We start from the raw sequence: 21,923 nt of genomic DNA on the forward strand, positions 1-21,923 counted from the left end.
GGAGAGTGGTGAGACTCCAGAATAGGTTGCCCAGGGAGGCTGTGGCTGCCTCCTCCCTGGAGGTGCTTAAGGCCAGGTTGGATGAGACCTGAGCAGCCAAGTCTAGTTGAGAGGTGTCCTTGCCCATGGCAGGGTGGGGTTGGAGTAGATCTCTCTAAGGTCCCTTCCAACCTGAGCCATCCTATGATCCTGATGCTGTTTCCCCACACCACCTAGGTACAGGTTTGTTAGAGGTACTTCGCAGCCTCATACTACTGGGGACAGAAATAAAGAGGCAGAGAAAATTCACCCTTGTTTTATACTCCACATGAGATGACAGCCTGTAGTAGCATGGAGCAAAGAATGAGGCAGTGTTTCATGTTTTGTGTTTAGCTGCCCCAGCATTTTCTTGTTGTTGTCTTCTTGTTATGTGACCCTTACAAATCCTCTGCTGGTGAGGGCAGAGCGGGACAGCATCTTCCTGCTCTCACCACTCGCCGAGCCTGTAATGCAAGCAGCCCTCATTCCCACACCTCTGAGGAAACACAGCCCTCTCTGGCTTCATTGTGATGTCTGTTTGGAGTTCTGGACAGAGCAGGAAGGCAAGGCAGAGAGCCCAGAGAACTGTAGGAAGAGAGGAGGAAGGCTTCTCTCTGAGGGGGTGAAGATTCCTGTTGGCGCTGGATTTTCCCTCGGTTTCACTTCTCTCCTCTGTTTCTTCTCACCACGCACAGGACGGCTCCTGGGCTGACAGTCCTTGTGAGATGAAACTGGGTTACCTCTGTAAAAGGAAACCTTTGGCAGGAGAATCAGGGGCAGGTGAAGTTACCTACCCAGGCTGCCAGAAAGTAAGTGCAAACCAAAGCAGTGAGAGCTGCCGGGGTCTTGCTTTCCATCGCGGTGAGGCTCACAGAAGCCAATTACGCTGACTGCCTTTGGTGCAGCCCTGGACAAGTGGTGGTTTTGTTAGTTTGATGTGTACTGGGGCTTCTTAGAGGACTAAGGCCATTCTTTCTTTCTTTAACACAAATGGGGGCTGAACCTTTTTTTTTCCTATCTCCTTACCTCACTTCTCCTAATGCAGAGCTGCTCTCTTCACCCAGGAAAGCCTCTCCCTGCAGCCCACCCCGGGGCTGCTGCATGCTGTAACTCCACTGGTCTTGGGTTGCACACAGCCTTCTCAGAGGAGCTACTCCAGCAGAGGAGGCAGCAATATCTGAGCTGGCTGTTCTGCAGAGTGTTTGTAGCCTCTTGCAGCATCTACCCAAGGAGGGGGCAGGGCAGGCTTGGCACCAGGAGCTGCAAAGCGGCCGTGAGCGTGTGCGCCAGATCCAAGCCATAACCACTTCTGTGTCCTTCATCAAGGGGCAAGGCACAGAGCTGTGGTTACAAAAGCTTTGTTTGATTATCCTCTTCGTGTCTTCTGAGACAAATGTTGCCTTGGGGTGTGGTGTGAGTGTGGTATTGGGAAGTGCACTGCGTGGTGCTGCCCCACAGCTCCTCCCTGCCTCTCGGTGCCAACAGGGCTGGGTGAAGCATGGCTTTTACTGCTACTCCCTGGGGCAGCTACCAGCAACATTCTCAGAAGCAAAGAAAATCTGTGAAGAGAACAAAGGTTACCTGGCTACTGTGAGAGACAGGTATGGAAACATCCTTCTTGTCCTTATTGATGTGCAACCAGGATGGAAGAGCCCAACAGAAGCCTCTTGTTGGGCAGTTACTCCTGGTGTCTGCTCTGACACCTCTCCTGCGGTGGGAAACCTGTGGTGGGACTGAAGGAGCATCTGAAAATACACCAGGAGCTTTGTCTGTCATTGACACAAACATCCAGCTCCTTGCTGTGGTTCATGGGCACTGTTGTTGGCTCCAGGAGTTACACAATTGAATTAGCTCCCCAACAGCTCCGGGTTGCCAGCCTGTTCTCAAACATCTGGCATTAAAAACAAAGAGGTGAACACAAACCTTTTGACTTCTCCTGCACTGGAGCTTTCCAGCCTTTTCTTTGCAACAGGCAGGTCTGGAATCTTACCCTTTTTGCCCCTCAAAGTAACAAGATTTAAAGATGCAAAGCTCACCATAAAGCTCAGCAGGATGCTGCAGCAGTTATTTGTCCCCAGTGAGTAACAGCTCTGCACTAACACAAGGACTGCTTGGCTGCTCACTGAGCACTCCAGAGGGAGAATGGAATCACTCTGAGTTCTAAACATCATTTCCATTGCCACCAGGCCAAACAAAACTTGAGGTATTTGACAATTGGAACCACAAAAGTAAGATCATTACCCTTCCTTCCACCCATATTTACAGGCTGGGCTCAGAGTGGCTGAGAGCAGTCAGGCTGAGAGGGACCTGGGGGTGCTGGTTGATGGTAGGCTGAACATGAGCCTGCAGTGTGCCCAGGCAGCCAGGAGGGCCAATGGCATCCTGGCCTGCATCAGGAACAGTGTGGCCAGCAGGAGCAGGGAGGTCATTCTGCCCCTGTACACTGCACTGGTTAGGCCACACCTTGAGTCCTGTGTCCAGTTCTGGGCCCCTCAGTTTAGGAAGGAGGTTGACTTGCTGGAACGAGTCCAGAGAAGGGCAACAAAGTTGGTGAGGGGCTTGGAGCACAGCCCTGTGAGGAGAGGCTGAGGGAGCTGGGGTTGCTTAGCCTGGAGAAGAGGAGGCTCAGGGGTGACCTTATTGCTCTCTACAACTCTTCTCCCAGGCACCCAGCACCAGGACAAGAGGACACAGTCTCAAGCTGTGCCAGGGGAGGTTTAGGCTGGAGGTTAGGAAGAAGTTCTACACAGAGAGAGTGATTGCCCATTGGGATGGGCTGCCCAGGGAGGTGGTGGAGTCACCATCACTGGAGGTGTTCAGGAGGAGACTTGCTGGGGTGCTTGGTGCCATGGGTTAGCTGATTAGATAGTGTTGGGTGATAGGTTGGACTTGATGATCTTGAAGGTCTCTTCCAACCTGGTTAATTCTATCCTATTCTATTCTATTCTCTTTACCTCTTCCTACCTAATTAACAAATCCCCTTGGTTTTACCTGATGCTCTGAAATAAACTGTTGGAGGAAATTAAGCAATGGAGCTGGCTGGAGTCTGATGCTTATTCTTCACAGATATGAACAAGCTTTTTTGACTTCTGTAATTGGATTCAATCCAGCAAAGTATTTTTGGATTGGTCTCTCAGACACAGAGGAGCAGGGGACGTTCAGCTGGGCCAATGGGGATGTGGTCATCTTCACTCACTGGAACTTGGGAATGCCAGGTATGTGCCACAGGGAGGGATTCCACACTGAAAAGTGCTCTGGCATAAAGCAGCAGATGACAGAGTGACATTCTGGGGATGCTCCAGGGATGAAATCAGGATTGTGGTAACTCCCTCCAGGAAACCACCTGGGACTGCGTCATACCATCATAGAATGGTTTAGGTTGGAAGTGCCCTTAAAGATCATCCAGTTCCAACCCCCCTCCCAAGGGCAGGGACACCTTCCACTAGACCAGGTTGCTCAAGGCTCCATCCAACCCAGCCAGGGAAAACCTGCAGGGTTGGAGCCTCCACCTCCTCTTTAGGCAACCTCTTCCAGTGTCCCTTAGGGTGAAGACCTTCTTCCTGATGCCTGATCTCAATCTCCCCTCCTCTATCTTGGATCTACTACCCCCATTCCTGTCACTCGAAAGTCCCTCCCCAGCTTTCTTGGAGCCCCCTCCAGATCCTGGAAGGCCACAAGAAGGTCTCCTGGGAGCCTTCTCCTCTCCAGCCTGCACAACCCCAACTCCTTCAGTCTGTCCTCATAGCGGAGCAGCTCCAGCCCTCTGCTCATCCTCGTGGCCCTTCTCTGGACACCTTCCAGCAAGCCCAACTATGCTCTCCAGGTTCTTGCTTGTCTTTTCTCCAGCAGGTCTGTGTCTCTCTTGTGCTGGGGGCTCCTCTTGGCCTCATGCTGCAGGAGCTCCACAAAAAACTCCTTCCCAATGTGTCCTCTAAACCTACCCTGCTGTAGTTTAAAACCACTGCCCCTTGTCCTGTCACCACATACCCTTATAAACAGTCTCTCTCCAGCTCTCCTGTGGCACCATTCTGCTACTGTAAGGCCTTGATGAGGTCTCCCTGGAGCCTTCCCTTCTCCAGGCTGATCAGCCCCTGGAGTGTCTCCTGGCATCCTTTGCTCTCTGCTGCTTTTGAGAGGTGACCGATGGAGCAATGTGAGAGGCATTTGATGACATTTCCTTTTCTGCTGGAATTGCAATGCCTGTGAGCTCTCTGGGGCCAGGTTCCTCTGAAGGAAGCAGTGTGTTCTTTGAGAAGATGCAGCCACTTCCCAATGACCTGTAAACATGTTGTGTTTCATGAAGGAGGGGAGCCAGGCTGCGTGGCCATGGTCACAGGATCCTCAGCTGGGCTGTGGGATGTCATGAACTGTGAGGAAACAAACATGTTTGTCTGCAAGCAGCTGGTGGAGGGAGTGACACCCCCACCTCCTCCAACACTGCCCTCTCTCCCACCATGCCCAGAGGGATGGAAAAGTGTTCATTCAAGCAGCTTCTGCTTCAAGGTAGGTGTTTGATATCTGCAGGCAAGTCCAAGGAGAAAGCTTCTGCGGGTGCATGGGAGGTGGATTTTGCCCTGCCTGCATGGGAGGTAATCTTTGGTAACAAGTCTCCAGCCCATCCCCAGTGGTGTGGCTGGGAAATGCTGGAAAAGGCTGTATGGGGGTTGAACTGAAGTTTGGAGCCACAGGGACTTTGGGATGATCATAGAATACTAGGAGCTGGAAGGGACCTCTAGAAAGCATCCAGTCCAGCCCCCCTGCCAAAGCAGGAGCACCTAGGGCAGGTCACACAGGTTCCTGTGTAGGTTTGGAAAGTCTGCAGAGCAGGAGACTCCACAACCTCTCTGGGCAGCCTGCTCCAGGCTCCAGCACCCTCACACCAAAGAAGTTTCTCCTCATCTTGAGGTGGAATCTCCTGGGATTGTGTTTATGTCCATTGCCCCTCATCCTATCACTGGGTATCACTGACAAGAGCCTGGCTCCATCCTCCTGACAGCCACCCTTCAGCTATTGATAGACATTGATCAGATGCCCTCCCAGCCTTCTCTTCTCCAGGCTAACCAGCCCCAGGCCACTCAGCCTCTCTTCTTAAGAGAGATGCTCCAGGCCCTTCAGCATCCTTGTAGCCCTCTGTTGAATTCTCTCCAAGCAGTTCCCTGTCCCTCTTGAACTGGGGAACCCAGAGCTGGACACACCATTCCAGAGGTGCTCTAACTGGACACACCATTCCAGAGGTGCTCTAACTGGACACACCATTCCAGAGGTGCTGTAACTGGACACACCATTCCAGAGGTGCTCTAACTGGACACACCAATCCAGAGGTGCTCTAACTATTGCCATAATCAGATTTGATGGATGACCACAGGCTTATGGTTGCAGCATTAAACAGTGTGTGATAGAACAGGAGAGCAGAAGGAAGGGGGCAGCCCCGAGCATTGTCTCTTCTGTAACAGCCAGCAGAGTCCTTCACTGCCCTCTTGCAGATTTTTCGGGGAGTGAGGGAGAAAATGCAAACATGGTTTGGTGCAAGAGATTTTTGCAGAGCCATTGGAGGAGACCTGGCATGCATCCACAGTGAAGAAGAGCAAAAGCTCATAGCTGACTTGTAAGTATCTGCACATCACTTACAGATTGGGGGGTGGGGCGGGAGGGGGAGGAACCCCAACCCTCCCAAGCATTCAAGACTTTACCTTTCTAAAAGACAGAAAGGGCTTCTGGTGATCAGTTTCTGCTCTGCAAAGACAGGGACTGCCAGTGCAGCCTGGCAGAAGGGCATGGGCAGGAAGAGGAGAGCAAGAGGGCTTTCTGTGCAGGCCCCTGGGAAGCCAGTGGCTACACACTGGAGTAACCTGGACAGAGATAAACTGAATTCAGCTGAGTTTAATTCTGTCTTAGTTTAGAGCCAGACAGATGCTCTTTCGCCTCTTCCAGAAGGGGCAAAAGAGAATCACTCACCCACAGGATGGGATTGGATGGGGAAGGTGAAATGGAAAGGCCATTCACAACTACACACAGCAGTACAAAGCAGCTCAAACACACAGAATCCATAGGCTGGGCTTAACACAGAGCCACATTAAGCCAAAGCTTCACCCAAACCTCCCTTTAAACCAGGCCAACCAACCCAGGCGGTTGTGCCCCCAGCCCTATCCCCTCCTCCCCCATGCCTCTCTACCTTCCATACCAAACCATTGTGACACAGCTAAAATACCTCTTGTCAGCTCCAGGTCCCAATTAGGCAGCTCCAGGTCCCAATTAGGCAGCTCCAGGTCCCAATTAGGCAGCTCCAAGCCCCAATTAGGCAGCTCCAGGTCCCAATTAGACAGCTCCAGGTCCCAATTAGGCAGCTCCAGGTCCCAATTAGGCAGCTCCAGGTCCCAATTAGGCAGTTCCAGGTCCCAATTAGACAGCTCCAAGCCCCAATTAGACAGCTCCAGGTCCCAATTAGGCAGCTCCAAGCCCCAATTAGACAGCTCCAGGTCCCAATTAGACAGCTCCAGGTCCAATTAGACAGCTCCAGGTCCCAATTAGACAGCTCCAGGTCCCAATTAGTCAGCTCCAGGCCCAATTGGCAGCATTGCCAAGGCTGACACCAGGCCTCCCCCTCAAGAGATAACAGCCTGGGTGTCCTCCCAGGGGAAGAGAGGGAGGGGGAAAAAGGCAGAACCCTGACTCTGCAAGCAGTTTTATAGGGATGCAGGGCTTAAGGGAATGAAATACAGCTCCTGGTCCAGCTCCTGCAGGTCTGTATCTTCGTGGTTGTTAAAGGCACCTAACATCTGAACCATCACAAGTTCAAAGAGATAAAATGGATGCTTTTAAATAATGTACAGCTGACCAGCAGATGAGATACTCAGAGAATCAGAGAGTCAAGAAGGTTGGAAAAGACCTCAAAGATCAACTCCAACCTGCCACCCCAGACCTCATGACTACTAAATCATGGCACCAAGTGCCACATCCAAGCCTTTTTTGAACACCTCCAGGGATGGGGACTCCACCACCTCCCTGGGCAGCACATCCCAATGGCCAATCTCTCTTGCTGGGAAGAACTTTCTCCTCACCTCCAGCCTAAACCTCCCCTGGCACAGCTTGAGACTGTGTCCTCTTGTTCTGCTGTTGATTGCCTGGGAAAAGAAGGGCTTGTGCTGCTTTGCTGCCCCTTCCTGAGGGGAAAAAAGGGAGACTCTGGAGAGCCTGGCACAGTGATGTGCTATTGTGCCATACTGTGTTTCAGCAAAGCCTGTGAGCACAGACAGGGCTAATTGTGGGTGCCTAAGCTGCTGGGGGGAGCCCAGCCCTTCCCATCCCATTTCCTGTAAGTCAGTCCTTGTGCACCTTTCCCATGTAGCTCTGTGTTTCACTGCTTCCTGCCACATGCACTGCCAGGATGCTTTTCCCCCCATGGCAGCTGAAGGCTTGCTATGTATGATTGTCTCAAGTGATACTCCAAGCATCAGACCAGTGAGACTAAGGCACTGCAGGCTTTCTCCTTCTGTGTTTCACTGTGGCTGACTGTCTGCATTTATAATCACTCAGAGACAGAGATTATCTTCACACCTCTTTCTGGATGGGTTTAAGTGCCTTGGACTCCAGTGGTGGCTTTGTCTGGAGTGATGGCTCCCCAGTGAGTAAATAATTTTGTGTTCCAGCTTTTCCTCTGTTTTTCCACCTGTATCTTTCAGGAACTCTCACAGCTCCTCCTGTAAATGCCACGAGTGACATCCAGTCTTTACTACCCAATTTGTTTCCATGGAATCACTGAATGCTCTGGGTTGGAAGGGACCTCCAAAGCTCATCTAGTCCAACCCCTCTGCACTCAGCAGGGACATCCTCCACTGGATCAGGTTGCCCAGAGCCCTGTCCAGCCTCACCTGGAATATCTCCAGGCATGGAGCCTCAACCACCTCCCTGGGCAACCTGTGCCAGTGTTCCACCACCCTCCTGGTGCAGAACTTGTTCCTCACATCCAATCTCAATCTGCTCTGCTCTAGTTTGAAGCCATTGCCCCTGGTCCTGTCCCTGAAGGCCTTTGCCAACAGTCCCTCTGCAGCCTTCTTGTAGCCCCTTCAGGTCCTGGCAGGCTGCTCTTAGGTCTCCCTGGAGCCTTTTCTTCTCCAGGCTGCACACCCCCAGCTCCCTCAGTCTGTCCTCACAGCAGAGCTGCTCCAACCCCCTGAGCATTTTCGTGGCCTTCTCTAGACCCTCTCCATCAGCTCCAGGTCCTTCCTGTGTTGAGGGCTCCAGAGCTGGACACAGCCCTGCAGGTGAGGTCTCACAGAGCAGAGCTGAGGGGCAGGATCCTCTCTCTCCATCTCTGGCCACACTGCTTTGGATGCAGCCCAGGCTGCCTCTGGCCTTCTGGACTGCAAGCACCACCAGCACCCCCAAGTCCTTTTCCTCAGGGCTGCTTTCTATCACCTCCTTCCCCAGCCTGTACTGATGGTGAGAATTGTCCAGCCCAGCTGCAGAGCCCTGCACTTGTTGAACCTCATGAGGTTCCCCTGGGCCACCTCTCCAGCTTGTCCATGTTCCTCTGGATGCCATCCCCTCCCTCGAGCATATCAACAGCACCACTCAGCTTGGTGCCATACCCTTTGATCTCATTTGATAGTTCACAATGATGGATGCCAGTATGACATCTGATTGCACTATTTTCTTTCTTCCCATCTGTAACTCAGTCAGAAATAACTCTGTATGTTTCCACAAGCTGCAGAAGTCATTCTGTAAGTCCACACAAGGCAGATTTTGTTGCCTCTCTTGTCTTGAGTAGGTTCATGCCTGCAATGACCATGTACATGTGGCAGCACTGGTGGTTTGCCTCTGGTGGAAATATCAGAGCAGGACAAACAACCTGAGGGCCTGAGGAAGATACTTAGATATTTATTTCTAGAACTTGAGAGAAGAACTTAATCTCTGATGATAACCAAGAGTCAGTTGTCTGCCCAATGTGGTTTCCCTTCCCTTCCCTTCCCTTCCCTTCCCTTCCCTTCCCTTCCCTTCCCTTCCCTTCCCTTCCCTTCCCTTCCCTTCCCTTCCCTTCCCTTCCCTTCCCTTCCCTTCCCTTCCCTTCCCTTCCCTTCCCTTCCCTTCCCTTCCCTTCCCTTCCCTTCCCTTCCCTTCCCTTCCCTTCCCTTCCCTTCCCTTCCCTTCCCTTCCCTTCCCTTCCCTTCCCTTCCCTTCCCTTCCCTTCCCTTCCCTTCCCTTCCCTTCCCTTCCCTTCCCTTCCCTTCCCTCCCCTCCCCTCCCCTCCCCTCCCCTCCCCTCCCCTCCCCTCCCCTCCCCTCCCCTCCCCTCCCCTCCCCTCCCCAGTGTAGTTTTGCCTGTAAATACAGCTTGCATTTGCTTCCAGCTGAGCTGCTCTGGCAAAGTTCATGTTTGGGGAGGGGTGAAACTTCAACCCACCACATTAGTAGTTCTATTTAACCTCCAATTCTCTGTGTGTTTGTTTGCTCCTTTGGGGTAAATTCATTCTGTCCCCAGTCTGGAGCTGTTTCAGCTCAAACCAAGGCACCATGAAGCCCAGGGGAGGCCATTCTTCCTTAACAGGGTCCTAGCAGTGTGTTTCACTTCAAAAAGAAGAGAGTCACAAAGCTGTGTTCTGACTGCAGGTGAATTTTCAGAAGTGGTCAAGTGGAGAGCCCAACAATTACGATGGGAATGAGAAATGTGGAGTGTTCAATGGCTATGACAACATGGACTGGAATGATCTCTTCTGTGAGCACATGGGGGACTATGTCTGCCAAATAAAAAAAGGTGAGACTGCTGCCTTGCTTGGGCCACGTTCAGAGGGAGCTGAGAGCACCCTTGGCAGCTGAGAGCACCCTTGGCAGCTCAGAGCACAGCCTGCACATATTAGAATAGAGTAGAATAGAATAGAATAAACCTGGTTGGAAATAGACCTTTGAGATCATCAAGTCCAACCTATCACCCAGCACCATCTGATCAACTAAACCATGGCACCAAGTGCCTCATCCAGGCTCTTCCTAAACACCTCCAGTGATGGTGACTCCACCACCTCCCTGGGCAGCACATCCCAATGGCCATTTTGTCTTGCTGGGAAGAACTTTCTCCTCACCTCCAGCCTAAACCTCCCCTGGCACAGCTTGAGACTGTGTCCTCTTATTCTGCTGCTGGCTGCCTGGGAGAAGAGACCAACCCCCACCTGCCTACAACCTCCAGTCAGGAAGTTGGAGAGAGCAAGAAGGTCTCCCCTGAGCCTCCTCTTCTGCAGGCTAAGCAACCCCAGCTCCCTCAGCCTCTCCTCCCAGGGCTGTGCTCCAGACCCCTCCCCAGCTTTGTTGCCCTTCTCTGGACACCTTCCAACAGCTCAACCTCTTTCCTGACCTGAGGAGCCCAGAGCTGGACACAGGACTCCAGGTGTGGCCTCAGCAGTGCTGAGCACAGGGCACAATGACTTCCCTGCTCCTGCTGGCCACACTGTTCCTGATGCAGGCCAGGATGCTCTTGGCCTTCTTGGCCCCCTGGACATACTGCAGGCTCATGTTCAGCTGCTGTCTACCACTACCCCCAGGTCCCTCTCTGCCTGGCTGCTCTCAGCCACTCTGCCCCCAGCCTGCAGCACTGCCTGGGGTTGCTGTGGCCAAAGTGCAGAACCTGGCACTTGGATGTGTTCAATCTCACAGCCATCTGTGCCTTGAAGCACAATGAAACACTGATTAATTTAAATAAAATCAGTTGGAACTACAAGTTCCTCCATGAGCTGCATGTGTGAGTTTCTGATGTGGTTCAAAGATGTCAATAAAGTGACACACAGCAGCCCAAAGCTGGGCATGGTTTCTGTAAGCTTAACTTGTGGTCAGCTTTGCCCTGGTATTTGGCTGCGTGCAACACTTTGTTTGTCACAGTACCAGAGCACATTAGAGGTTGGAAGGGACCTCAAGAGAACATAGGGTCCAATCCCCTGCCAAAGCAGCATCACCTAAGGTAGTCTGCACAGGAACACATCCAGGTGGGGTTGGGAAGTCTCCAGAGGAGACTCCACAACCTCTCAGGGCAGCCTGCTCCAGGCCTCCAGCGCCCTCACACCAAAGAAGTTTCTCCTTCCCTGGAGGGGTTCAAGAGGGGATTGGATGTGGCACTTGGTGCCATGGTCTAGTCATGAGGTCTGTGGTGACAGGTTGGACTTGATGATCCTTGGGGTCTCTTCCAACCTTGGTGATACTGTGAGACTGTGAAATCTTCTCTGTTTAAGCCTGTATCCATTGTCCTTTGTCTTATCCCTGTGCACCACCCAAAAGAGCTTGGCCCCCTCCACTTGCCCCCCAGCTATTGATAGACATTGATCAGATCCCTCTCAGCCTTCTCTTCTCCAGACTGAACAGCCCCAGGGCTCTCAGTCTCTCTTCCCAGGGGAGATGCTCAAGTCCCCTAAGCATCCTCCTGGCTCTCCCTTGGACTCTCTCCAGCAGCTCTCTGTCTCTCTGGAACTGGGGAGCCCAGAGCTGGGCACAGGATTGCAGCTGTGGTCTCAGCAGGGCAGAGCAGAGGGGCAGCAGAACCTCCCCAGCCCTGCTGGCCACACTTTTCCTGCTGCAGCCCAGGATGCCATTGGCTCTCTTGGCCCCCAGGGCACATTGCTGTCCCATGCAGAACTTGCTGCCCAGCAGCACTCCAAGGTCTCTCTCCCTGGAGCTGCTCTCCAGCAGGGCAGCCTCTAACCTGTCCTGGTGCCTGCTGTTGTTCCTGCCCAGCTGCAGGACTCTGCACTTGTCCTCATTGAGCTTCCTGCCTGTGCCCAGCTCTCAGCCTGTCCAGCTCTGGTTGGATGGCATCTTGAGGTGAAATCTTCTATGTTCAGCTTTGAACCTGTTGTTCCTTGGTTTATTCCTGTGCACCACCAAGAAGAGCTTGGCCCCCTCCACTTGCCCCCCAGATATCCTGAGACACACAGGTGGCCTGGCAGCCATCCTGAGACATTCCATGACAAACATCAGCATATTGAGTAACCCTTCAGGGTGATTTCATGACTTGGAATTAAACTGCTAAGAGCTGGATAAATATGTTCAGTGGGGAGGTGTCTGGGAGGTGCAATCCACTCAGATCTTGATTTGTCTTGCAGGAGCACAGCTGAAACCAGAGCCCAATTCCACCTTCAGTAAGTCTTGCTCTCCCAGGGACAGAAATGACTCAGCATGTAAAGGTGGGAATTGCTGTGACAGACTGCCCACTGCTCTCCCTTGCAGATGATGAATATGTTCTTACTGAGGATGACTGGATCATACACAAACACAAGGAGTACTACTTCAGCAAGGAGTCAATGCCTATGGAAAAAGCCAGGGACTTTTGCAGGAGGAATGGTGGTGATCTTGCTGTCATTGAGGGGGAAAGTGAAAGAATTTTCCTCTGGAAATATGTAAGAAATGTGATTTACTTCCAAAATGCACCCAGAATGCACCCAGAATGCACCCAGAATGCACCCAGACACCTGTTCCAGGTGGCCAGTGAGATGCTTGAATGTGGGCCCCATCATAAAAACCAAAATGCCAGTGCCACCTCTCACAGAATCATAGAACCATAGAATGGGCTGAGTTGGAAGGGAGCTTCAAAGCTCACCCAGTCCAGCCCCTCTGCACTCAGCAGGGACATCCTCCACTGGATCAGGTTGCCCAGAGCCCTGTCCAGCCTCACCTGGAATATCTCCAACCACCTCCCTGGGCAACCTGTGCCAGTGTTCCACCACCCTCCTGGTGCAGAACTTGTTCCTCACATCCAATCTCAATCTGCTCTGCTCTAGTTTGAAGCCATTGCCCCTGGTCCTGTTCCTGCAGGCCTTTGCAAACAGTCTCTCTGTAGCCTTCTTGAAGCCCTTTCAGTTCCTGGCAGGCTGTTACTAGGTCTTCCTGGAGCCTTCTCTTCTCCAGGCTGCACACCCCCAGCTCCCTCTGCCTGTCCTTGTAGCAGAGCTGCTCCAACCCCCTGAGTATTTTTGTGACCCTCCTCTGGATCCTCTCCTTCCTATGCTGAGGGCTCCACAGCTGGACACAGCCCTGCAGGTGAGGTCTCACAGAGCAGAGCAGAGGGGCAGGATCCTCTCTCTCCATCTCTGGCCACACTGCTTTGGATGCAGCCCAGGCTGCCCTTGGCCTCCTGTGCTGCAGGCTCACACTGCCTGCTCCTGCCCAGCTTCTCATTACCTGGAGAGAGGAACCAGATGATGTCAGACTCTTTTGGATCAGTTTGAGATGATTCCATCCTTCCCTCCATGCAGCCAATCACTAAGCCTCACCACTTACTTGCAGCCTGTTGGCAAATTCTCACTCTGCTTTCCTCCCTTCTCACTCTGCTCTTACTCTTTATTTGTCTTATTTTATAGCCTGCTTAAAAGTTCATCCTTAGCTTCACATTGCTCTTGCTCCCTTTCTTCTCATCCCATCTGAGGTTCAGTTTTGTTTGGGTAATGTTTTTCCTGGGGGGGGGATGGGGTGGGTGGGTTGCTGTGGTTTGCTTATTTTTATTGTTTTGTTTTGTTTTCCTTTCTTTTGTTTTGTTTCTAAATGAAATGAAATGCTGGCAACTGGAGGAAAAAGCCTGAGGTTTGCCACTCAGACACACAGCTCCCTGCTCACTGACTGCCCTGCAGCTGAAGCTAAAGCAGTTTCTGAGGCCTTGCTCATTTTATTTGGACTCTTCTTTCCTTACAGCTCATGAAAATGATTCTGGTTTGGAGGCCAAATCTGCATTTCCAATCCAGACACACAGCTCCCTGCTCACTCACTGCACTGCAGCTCTACAGCTGAAGCTGAAGCAGTTACTGAGGCCTTGCTCCTTGTGTTTGCAGTCTTCTTTCCTTACAGATCATTGCAATTACTCTTTTGGGGAGGCAAATTCTGCATTTTTAGAGTGGAATGGAATGGAATGGAATGGAATGGAATGGAATGGAATGGAATAGAATAGAATAGAATAGAATTAGAATAGAATAGAATAGAATGGGATGGAATGGAATTAAATAGAATAGAAACAGAAATAGAATAGAATAGAATAGAATAGAATAGAATGGAATGGAATGGAATGGAATGGAATAGAATAGAATGGAATGGAATGGAATGGAATGAAATTAGAATAGAATAGAATAGAATAGAATAGAATAGAATAGAATAGAATGGAATGGAATTAAATTAGAATAGAATAGAATAGAATAGAATAGAATGGAATGCAATGGAATAGAATAGAATAGAATGGAATGGAATGGAATGAAATTAGAATAGAATAGAATAGAATAGAATAGAATAGAATAGAATAGAATAGAATAGAATAGAATGGAATTAAATAGAATAGAAACAGAAATAGAATAGAATGGAATGGAATGGAATGGAATAGAATGAAATTAGAATAGAATAGAATAGAATAGAATAGAATAGAATAGAATAGAATAGAATAGAATAGAATAGAATAGAATAGAATAGAATGGAATGAAATAGAATGAAATTAGAATGGAATGGAATGGAATGGAATGGAATGGAATGGAATGGAATGGAATGGAATGGAATGGAATGGAATGGAATGGAATGGAATGGAATTAACCAGGTTGGAAGAGACCTTTTCAATCCAGACACAAGCTCCCTGCTCACTGAATGTGATGCAACTCTAGAGCTGAAGCTAAAGCAGTCTTGGGGGCCTTGCTCTTTCTCTTTGGACTCTTCTTTCCTTACAGATCATTAAAATGATTCTGTTTTGGAGGCCAGTTCTGCTTTGTGGGTGCCATGGACAGTGGCACTGAGTGCAGCCTCAGCAGGGTTGCTGATGACACCACGCTGTGTGGTGCAGCTGACAGCTGGAGGGAAGGGATCCATCCAGAGGGGCCTTTACAGGCTGGAGAGGTGGGCACAAGCCAGCCTCAGGAGGTTCAACAAGACCAAGGGCATGGTCCTGCAGCTGGGTGGAGGCAATCCAGGCTGGGCAGGGACTGGCTGGAAAGCAGCCCTGAGGAGAGAGCCTTGGGGGTGCTGGGGGAGGAGAAGCTCACCAGGAGCTCTCAGTGTGCACTTGCAGCCCAGAAAGCCAACCAGAGCCTGGGCTGCAGCAAGAGAAGTGTGGCCAGCAGGGCCAGGGAGGGGATTCTCCCCCTCTGCTCAGCTCTGGGGAGACCCCACCTGGAGTACTGCCTCCAGTTCTGGAGCCCCTATTGCAAGAGGGATCTGGAGGTGCTGGAAGGTGTCCAGAGAAGGGCCAGGAGGATGAGCAGAGGGCTGGAGCACCTCTCCTGTGAGGACAGACTGAAGGAGTTGGGGCTGTTCAGTCTGGGGAAGAAAAGGCTCCCAGGTGACCTCATTGTGGCCTTCCAGTATCTGAAGGGGGCTCCAAGAAGGCTGGGGAGGGACTGCTCAGGATCTCAGGCAGTGATAGGACTGGGGGGAATGGAATGGAGCTGGAGGTGGGGAGATTCAGGCTGGAGGGGAGGAGGAAGTTCTTCCCCACGAGAGTGGTGAAGCCCTGGAATGGGTTGTCCAGGGAGGTGGTTGGGGCCCTGTCCCTGGAGGTGTTTAAGCCCAGGCTGGATGAGGCTGTGGCCAGGCTGATCTAGTGTGGGGTGTCCCTGCCCATGGCAGGGGGGTTGGAACTGGTTGATCCTTGTGGCCCCTTCCAACCCTGACTGATACTATGATACTATGATTTCCAATCCAGACACACAGCTCCCTGCTCACTCACTGCACTGCAGCTCTACAGCTGAAGCTGAAGCAGTTACTGAGGCCTTGCTCCTTGTGTTTGCAGTCTTCTTTCCTTACAGATCATTGCAATTACTCTTTTGGGGAGGCAAATTCTGCATTTTTAGAGTGGAATGGAATGGAATGGTATAGAGTAGAGTAGAATAGAATAGAATGGAATGGAATGGAATGGAATGAAATTGAATGGAATGGAATGGAATAGAGTAGAGTAGAGTAGAGTAGAGTAGAATAGAATAGAACAGAATGGAATGGAATGGAATGGAATAGAGTAGAGTAGAATAGAATAGAATAGAATGGAATGGAATGGAATGGAATGGAATAGAGTAGAGTAGAGTAGAGTAGAGTAGAATAGAATGGAATGGAATGGAATGGAATGGAATCGAATAGAGTAGAGTAGAGTAGAATAGAATAGAATGGAATGGAATGGAATGGAGTAGAGTAGAGTAGAGTAGAATAGAATGGAATGGAATGGAGTAGAGTAGAGTAGAGTAGAATGGAATGGAATAGAATAGAATAGAATAGAATAGAATGGAATGGAATGGAGTAGAGTAGAGTAGAGTAGAGTAGAGTAGAATGGAATGGAATGGAATGGAAAGGAATGGAATGGAATGGAATGGAATAGAGTAGAGTAGAGTAGAGTAGACTAGAATGGAATGGAATGGAGTAGAGTAGAGTAGAGTGGAATGGAATGGAATGGAATGGAATAGAATAGAATGGAATGGAATGGAATGGAATGGAATGGAATGGAATGGAGTAGAGTGGAATGGAATGGAATGGAATGGAATGGAATGGAATGGAATGGAATGGAATGGAATGGAATGGAATAGAGTAGAGTAGAGTAGAATGGAATGGAATGGAATAGAATAGAATAGAATAGAATAGAATAGAATAGAATAGAATAGAATAGAATAGAATAGAATAGAATAGAATAGACCAGGCTGGAAGAGACCTTTTCAATCCAGAGACACAGCTCCCTGCTCTCTGAATATGATGCAACCCAACAGTTGAAAGTAAAGCAGTTCCTGAGGCCTTGCTCCTTGTATTGTGAGTCTTGTTTTCTTACAGCTCACCAAATTTTTGTTTGTTTGTTTGTTTGTTTTGTTTAGATCTTCTATAAAATCCAGGATGGTGCCTTCTACATTGGCTTAAGTGTGAGCCTGGACAGGACCTTCCGGTGAGTACAGACCACAGAGCCTGGTCAGGGTTACAGGGTGAGGCTTTGACAGGAACACTGAAGGTCAGTGACTGGCACAAGCTGTCAGCAGCCTGGACAGGCAGCACAGCTCGACCCAAGCCAGCCTCAGAAGGTTCAACAAGACCAAGGGCAAGGTCCTGCAGCTGGCTCAGGGCAATCCCAGGCACCGATCCAGGCTGGGCAGGGACTGGCTGGAGAGCAGCCCTGAAGAAAAGGCCTTGGGGGTGCTGGGGGAGGAGAAGCTCAACAGGAGCCAGCAGGGAGCACTTGCAGCCCAGAGAGCCAAGCAGAGGCTGGGCTGCAGCAAGAGAAGTGTGGCCAGCAGGGCCAGGGAGGGGATTCTGCCCCTCTGCTCCACTCTGCTGAGACCACAGCTGGAGCTCTGGGGCCAGTTCTGGAGCCTCTGTGCCAGGAAGGCTCTGGAGGGGCTGGAAGGTGTCCAGAGAAGGGCCATGAGGAGGAGCAGAGGCCTAGAGCTGCTCTGCCATGGAGACAGACTGAGAGAGTTGGGATTGTGCAGGCTGGAGAGGAGAAGGCTTCAAGGAGACCTTCTTGTGGCCTTCCAGGATCTGCAGGGGGCTCCAAGAAAGCTGGGGAGGGACTTTTGAGTGAGTGATAGGACTGGGGGGGAATGGAGCAAAAGTAGAAGTGGGGAGATTGAGATTGGCTGCGAGGAAGAAGTTGTTCCCCATGAGGGTGGTGAGAGCCTGGCACAGGTTGCCCAGGGAGGTGGTGGAAGCCTCCTGCCTGGAGGTGTTTGCAGCCAGGCTGGATGTGGCTGCTCTAGTGTGAGGTGTCCCTGCCCATGGAACTGGCTGATCCTTGAGGTCCTTTCCAATCCTAACAATTCTATGATTGTAAGTCTTGATATATATTCAGATTATTCTTCTCAGGGGAGCAGTTCTCCCATCATATTTTCACTCTCTCCTCCCTCTTCTTTTGACTCTGTACTCTGCTTTTGTATTGTGAGGCAGAGATGTTCACTCATGGTCAGTGAGGGGTTCTCCTCTTGCCCTTCTCAGAGGAAAGGTAAAAGTGGTTGGTAGTCTCTGGGATGTTCTATGCCTTTGTGAGGCCACATCTGGAATATTGTGTCCAGTTCTGGGCCCCTCGGGTCAAGAAAGACCTCAGGGAACTGCTTGAGAGAGTCCATCCCAGAGGCACAGAGCTGCTGCAGGCAGTGGAGCATCTCCCTGGGAGGCCAGGCTGAGGGAGCTGGGGCTTGGAGCAGAGGAGCCTGAGGGCTGCCCTCATGTCTGGGGATAAAGATGTGCAGGGCTGGAGCCAGGCTATGCTCAGGGATGGCCAAGGACAGCACAAAGGGCACTGGGGGCAAGCTGGAGCAGAGGAGGTGCCATGGGAACAGGAGGGAAAACTTTGTCCCTGTGAGGGTGCTGGAGCCTGGAGCAGGCTGCCCAGAGAGGCTGTGGAGTCTCCTGCTCTGGAGCCTTTCCAACCCCACCTGGATGTGTTCTGTGTGCCCTGCCCTGGGTGCTCCTGCTCTGGCAGGGGGTTGGACTGGATGATCTCTGGAGGTCCCTTCCAACCCCTAACCTTCTGTGATTGTGTGATCACTGCTTTACAAGTGCCTTTGGAAACTAAGTGCCCTGGGAATGTCCTAACTCTCCTGTGGAGCCTTAGATAAGTCCCAGACACGTTTCTCCACTTGCAGTTACCCCCTCCCTCCCTCCTGCCTTTTTCTAGTGCCTTCTGCTGGGATTTGAAGCTTGGTCAGTTGAATCTCAGCCTCTTCATTTCAGCCTTTCTTCTGTTACCTCAGGATGTCTTTCTTGGCCACAAGCCTTAGAGTCTGGATAGTGTCATCCCCTGGAGCTCCTGCTTTCTGCATCACATCCTCTGCTCAGAGCACGCTTGTTTGTCCCATCCATCCATCCTTGCTCCCTCACTAGTTTCACCCTTCCTGCCACTATTTATGTTTAGATTCTTTTCCCCCATTGATAATCTACTGTTTTTTTCCCTGCTTGGCTCAGGAGCTTTGCAGGTGGGAGCAGGTAGGTGTCCTGGTGAAGTCCTGACTTGTAGTTTGCTTGCAAAATCAATTGCTTGGTCTCCAAGCCTGGCAAAACACTGCTTTGCCCTGGGGGTCATGGCCAAAGCCTCTCTCCCAGCCTTGGCAGATTCCCCACCTGACTTTTTCCAGCACACTCTGACTTTTACACTTTTTCCTTGGCTTTTACACTTTTTCCTTGTGGCTGACCAAACTGGGAAAGGATTCTTGCACAACTGAGAGCAATAGCTACAGAGCAGGAAAGGTTTCCTCTGTTTAACCCCAGAGCGTGGCTCGAGGCTCTCTTTTGCCCTACAGGATCTGCTGTGGTTGCTTTTGGATGCAGGAAATTACTGCTGTAGGCTCTGGCTTCTGTTTCTGTGCTCCAGAGAAAGTCCAGGCCAGTGAGATGCTGGTGTGTGTCCTGCAGGCTATCAATACCTGGAGGCCAAGAAAGACTGGGACCATCAGTTTGGATGATCAGTTGAGACTTAAGCCCAAGTCAACAGAGCAGGCAGCAGGAGTAAGGAGATGTTTTACTGATTCCAAGTGGAAGTCTTGGCTTTGCTTCACAGAGGACACATGATTGGAAGTTAGGACATAGGGAACCTACAATGCAAAGCTCTGTCCTGTCCTTTATCATGAAGCACTAATTCAACTAAGCATTGTTCTTCCCCCACGTTGCTTCTTTCAGGTGGATGGATGGAAGTCCAGTGAACTATGTTGCTTGGGCTCCCAATGAACCCAACTTTGCAAACAATGATGAAAACTGTGTGGTCATGTACACCCAGACAGGTGGGTGCTCCAACAACATCCAGCCTGCATGGTGTGGTAAAAGCTTGGGAGGGCTGCATGTGCACCAGCTCCACACACTGCTTCAACACCTCCAGGGATGGGGACTCCAGCACTGCCCTGGGCACAACATTCCAAGGCCTCAGAACCCTTCCAGGCAAGAAAGATTTCCTAACATCCAGCCTGGAGAACCTCTCCTGTGGGGACAGGCTGAGAGAGTTGGGGTTTTTCAGCCTGGAGAAGAGGAGGCTCCAGGGAGACCTTAGAGCTGCATTTCAGTACCTGCAGGGGACCTAGAGGAAGGCTGGGGAGGGACTGTTCAGAAGGGGCTGTGGGGATAGGACAAGGGGCAATGGTTTGAAACTGGAGCAGGGCAGAGTTAGGTTGGACATCAGGAGGAAGTTCTGCACAGTGAGGGAGGTGAGACACTGGAACAGGTTGCACAGGGAGGTGGCTGAGCCCTGTCCCTGGAGACATTCAAGCTCAGCCTTGCTGGGTCCCTGGGCAGCCTGCTCTAGCTGGAGGTGTCCCTGGACAAGGTGACCTTTGAGGGTCCTCTCCAACTTGATGCAGTCTGTGACTGTGAATCACAATGACACACATAAGGTGTGATTAGCCCTGCTGAAGGTCACTACCTTGGAGCTGGCTGTACCTTATGAAATGAATCCCTTTTGCTTATTCACTCCTGATCCATACAGTGGGGATGATGAGCTTAATGTTATGTTCTTCCATCACACCCCCACAGGGGGAAAAGACACCCAGAAGCTTCTAAGACTGTTTGAAGCTGAGGTAGTGATGTGACAAGTGCCCCTTACACAGGCAGAGTGATCCTGGGGACTGTCCAGAAGCGAGAGAGGTGAACTGAGTGTTTGAAATAAACCTTCCCTTGAGCTCTGGTTTTGCCCTGTTGAAGTATTTCTCTTCTCAGACAAGATATGAATCAGCTGAATGTTGCTGGAGACCTGAATAGTCCTAAGGGACACACAAAGAAATTACATCTTCATTTCCAGGGGAGAGAAAAGCAACTGGACCTCAGCAAGGCCTTTGACACCATCCCCCACAGCAAACTCCTGGCCAAGCTGTCAGCCCCTGGCTTGGATGGGAGCACACTGCGATGGGTTAGGAACTGGCTGGAGGCTGAGCCCAGAGAGTGGTGGTGAATGGTGCCACAGCCAGCTGGCAGCCAGGCACCAGTGGTGTGCCCCAGGGAGCAGTGCTGGGCCCTGTGCTCTTTAACATCTTTATTGATGATCTGGAGGAGGGCATTGAGTCCATCAGCAGTAAATTTGCTGATGACACCAAGCTGGGGGCAGGAGTTGATCTGCTGGAGGGTAGAGAGGCTCTGCAGAGGGACCTGGACAGGCTGGGCAGATGGGCAGAGGCCAAGGGCAGGAGATTGAACACATCCAAGTGCCAGGTTCTGCACATTGGCCACAGCAACCCCAGGCAGTGCTACAGGCTGGGGTCAGAGTGGCTGGAGAGCAGTCAGGCTGAGAGGGACCTGGGGGTGCTGGTTGATGGTAGGCTGAACATGAGCCTGCAGTGTGCCCAGGCAGCCAGGAGGGCCAGTGGCATCCTGTCCTGCATCAGGAACAGTGTGGCCAGCAGGAGCAGGGAGGTCATTCTGCCCCTGTACACTGCACTGGTTAGGCCACACCTTGAGTCCTGTGTCCAGTTCTGGGCTCCTCAGTTTAGGAAGGAGGTTGACTTGCTGGAACGAGTCCAGAGAAGGGCAACAAAGTTGGTGAGGGGCTTGGAACACAGCCCTATGAGGAGAGGCTGAGGGAGCTGGGGTTGCTTAGCCTGGAGAAGAGGAGACTCAGGGGTGACCTTATTACTCTCTCCAACTCCCTGAAGGGAGGTTGTAGCCAGGTGGGGGTTGGTCTCTTCTCCCAGGCACCCAGCACCAGAACAAGAGGACACAGTCTCAGGCTGCACCAGGGGAGGTTCAGGCTGAATGTTAGGAAGAAGCTCTATACAGAGAGAGTGATTGCACATTGGAATGGGCTGCCTGGGGAGGTGGTGGAGTCACCATCACTGAAGGTGTTCAGGAGAAGACTTGATGGGGTGCTTGGTGCCATGGGTTAGTTGTTTGGGTGGTGTTGGATTGGTTGCTGGGTTGGACTTGATGATCTTGAAGGTCTCTTCCAACCTGGTTTATTCTATGTATGTATTCCATGTATGTAACCCCTGTGATTAGTTCTACTTGATCTGACAGGTTTGCTTGCCA

At 51.2% G+C, this 21,923-nt stretch overlaps 1 protein-coding gene across 1 annotated transcript in view; it reads left to right on the plus strand.

Moving 5' to 3' along the window:
• The window catches only part of LOC104302610 (macrophage mannose receptor 1), a 62,691-nt gene that overhangs the window by 21,246 nt on the left and 19,522 nt on the right, over nucleotides 1–21,923 (plus strand). The window contains exons 9-19 of the mRNA XM_054171157.1: nucleotides 714–827; nucleotides 1,504–1,619; nucleotides 3,085–3,233; nucleotides 4,322–4,521; nucleotides 5,502–5,623; nucleotides 7,552–7,639; nucleotides 9,624–9,768; nucleotides 12,095–12,130; nucleotides 12,219–12,388; nucleotides 16,805–16,872; nucleotides 19,596–19,696. Of these exons, the coding sequence (XP_054027132.1) occupies nucleotides 714–827; nucleotides 1,504–1,619; nucleotides 3,085–3,233; nucleotides 4,322–4,521; nucleotides 5,502–5,623; nucleotides 7,552–7,639; nucleotides 9,624–9,768; nucleotides 12,095–12,130; nucleotides 12,219–12,388; nucleotides 16,805–16,872; nucleotides 19,596–19,696 (1,309 nt within the window). The remainder of the gene's footprint in view (nucleotides 1–713; nucleotides 828–1,503; nucleotides 1,620–3,084; nucleotides 3,234–4,321; nucleotides 4,522–5,501; nucleotides 5,624–7,551; nucleotides 7,640–9,623; nucleotides 9,769–12,094; nucleotides 12,131–12,218; nucleotides 12,389–16,804; nucleotides 16,873–19,595; nucleotides 19,697–21,923) is intronic.

Source organism: Dryobates pubescens, chromosome 21, assembly GCF_014839835.1.
Source record: "Dryobates pubescens isolate bDryPub1 chromosome 21, bDryPub1.pri, whole genome shotgun sequence".
Classification (NCBI taxonomy): Eukaryota; Metazoa; Chordata; class Aves; order Piciformes; family Picidae; genus Dryobates; species Dryobates pubescens.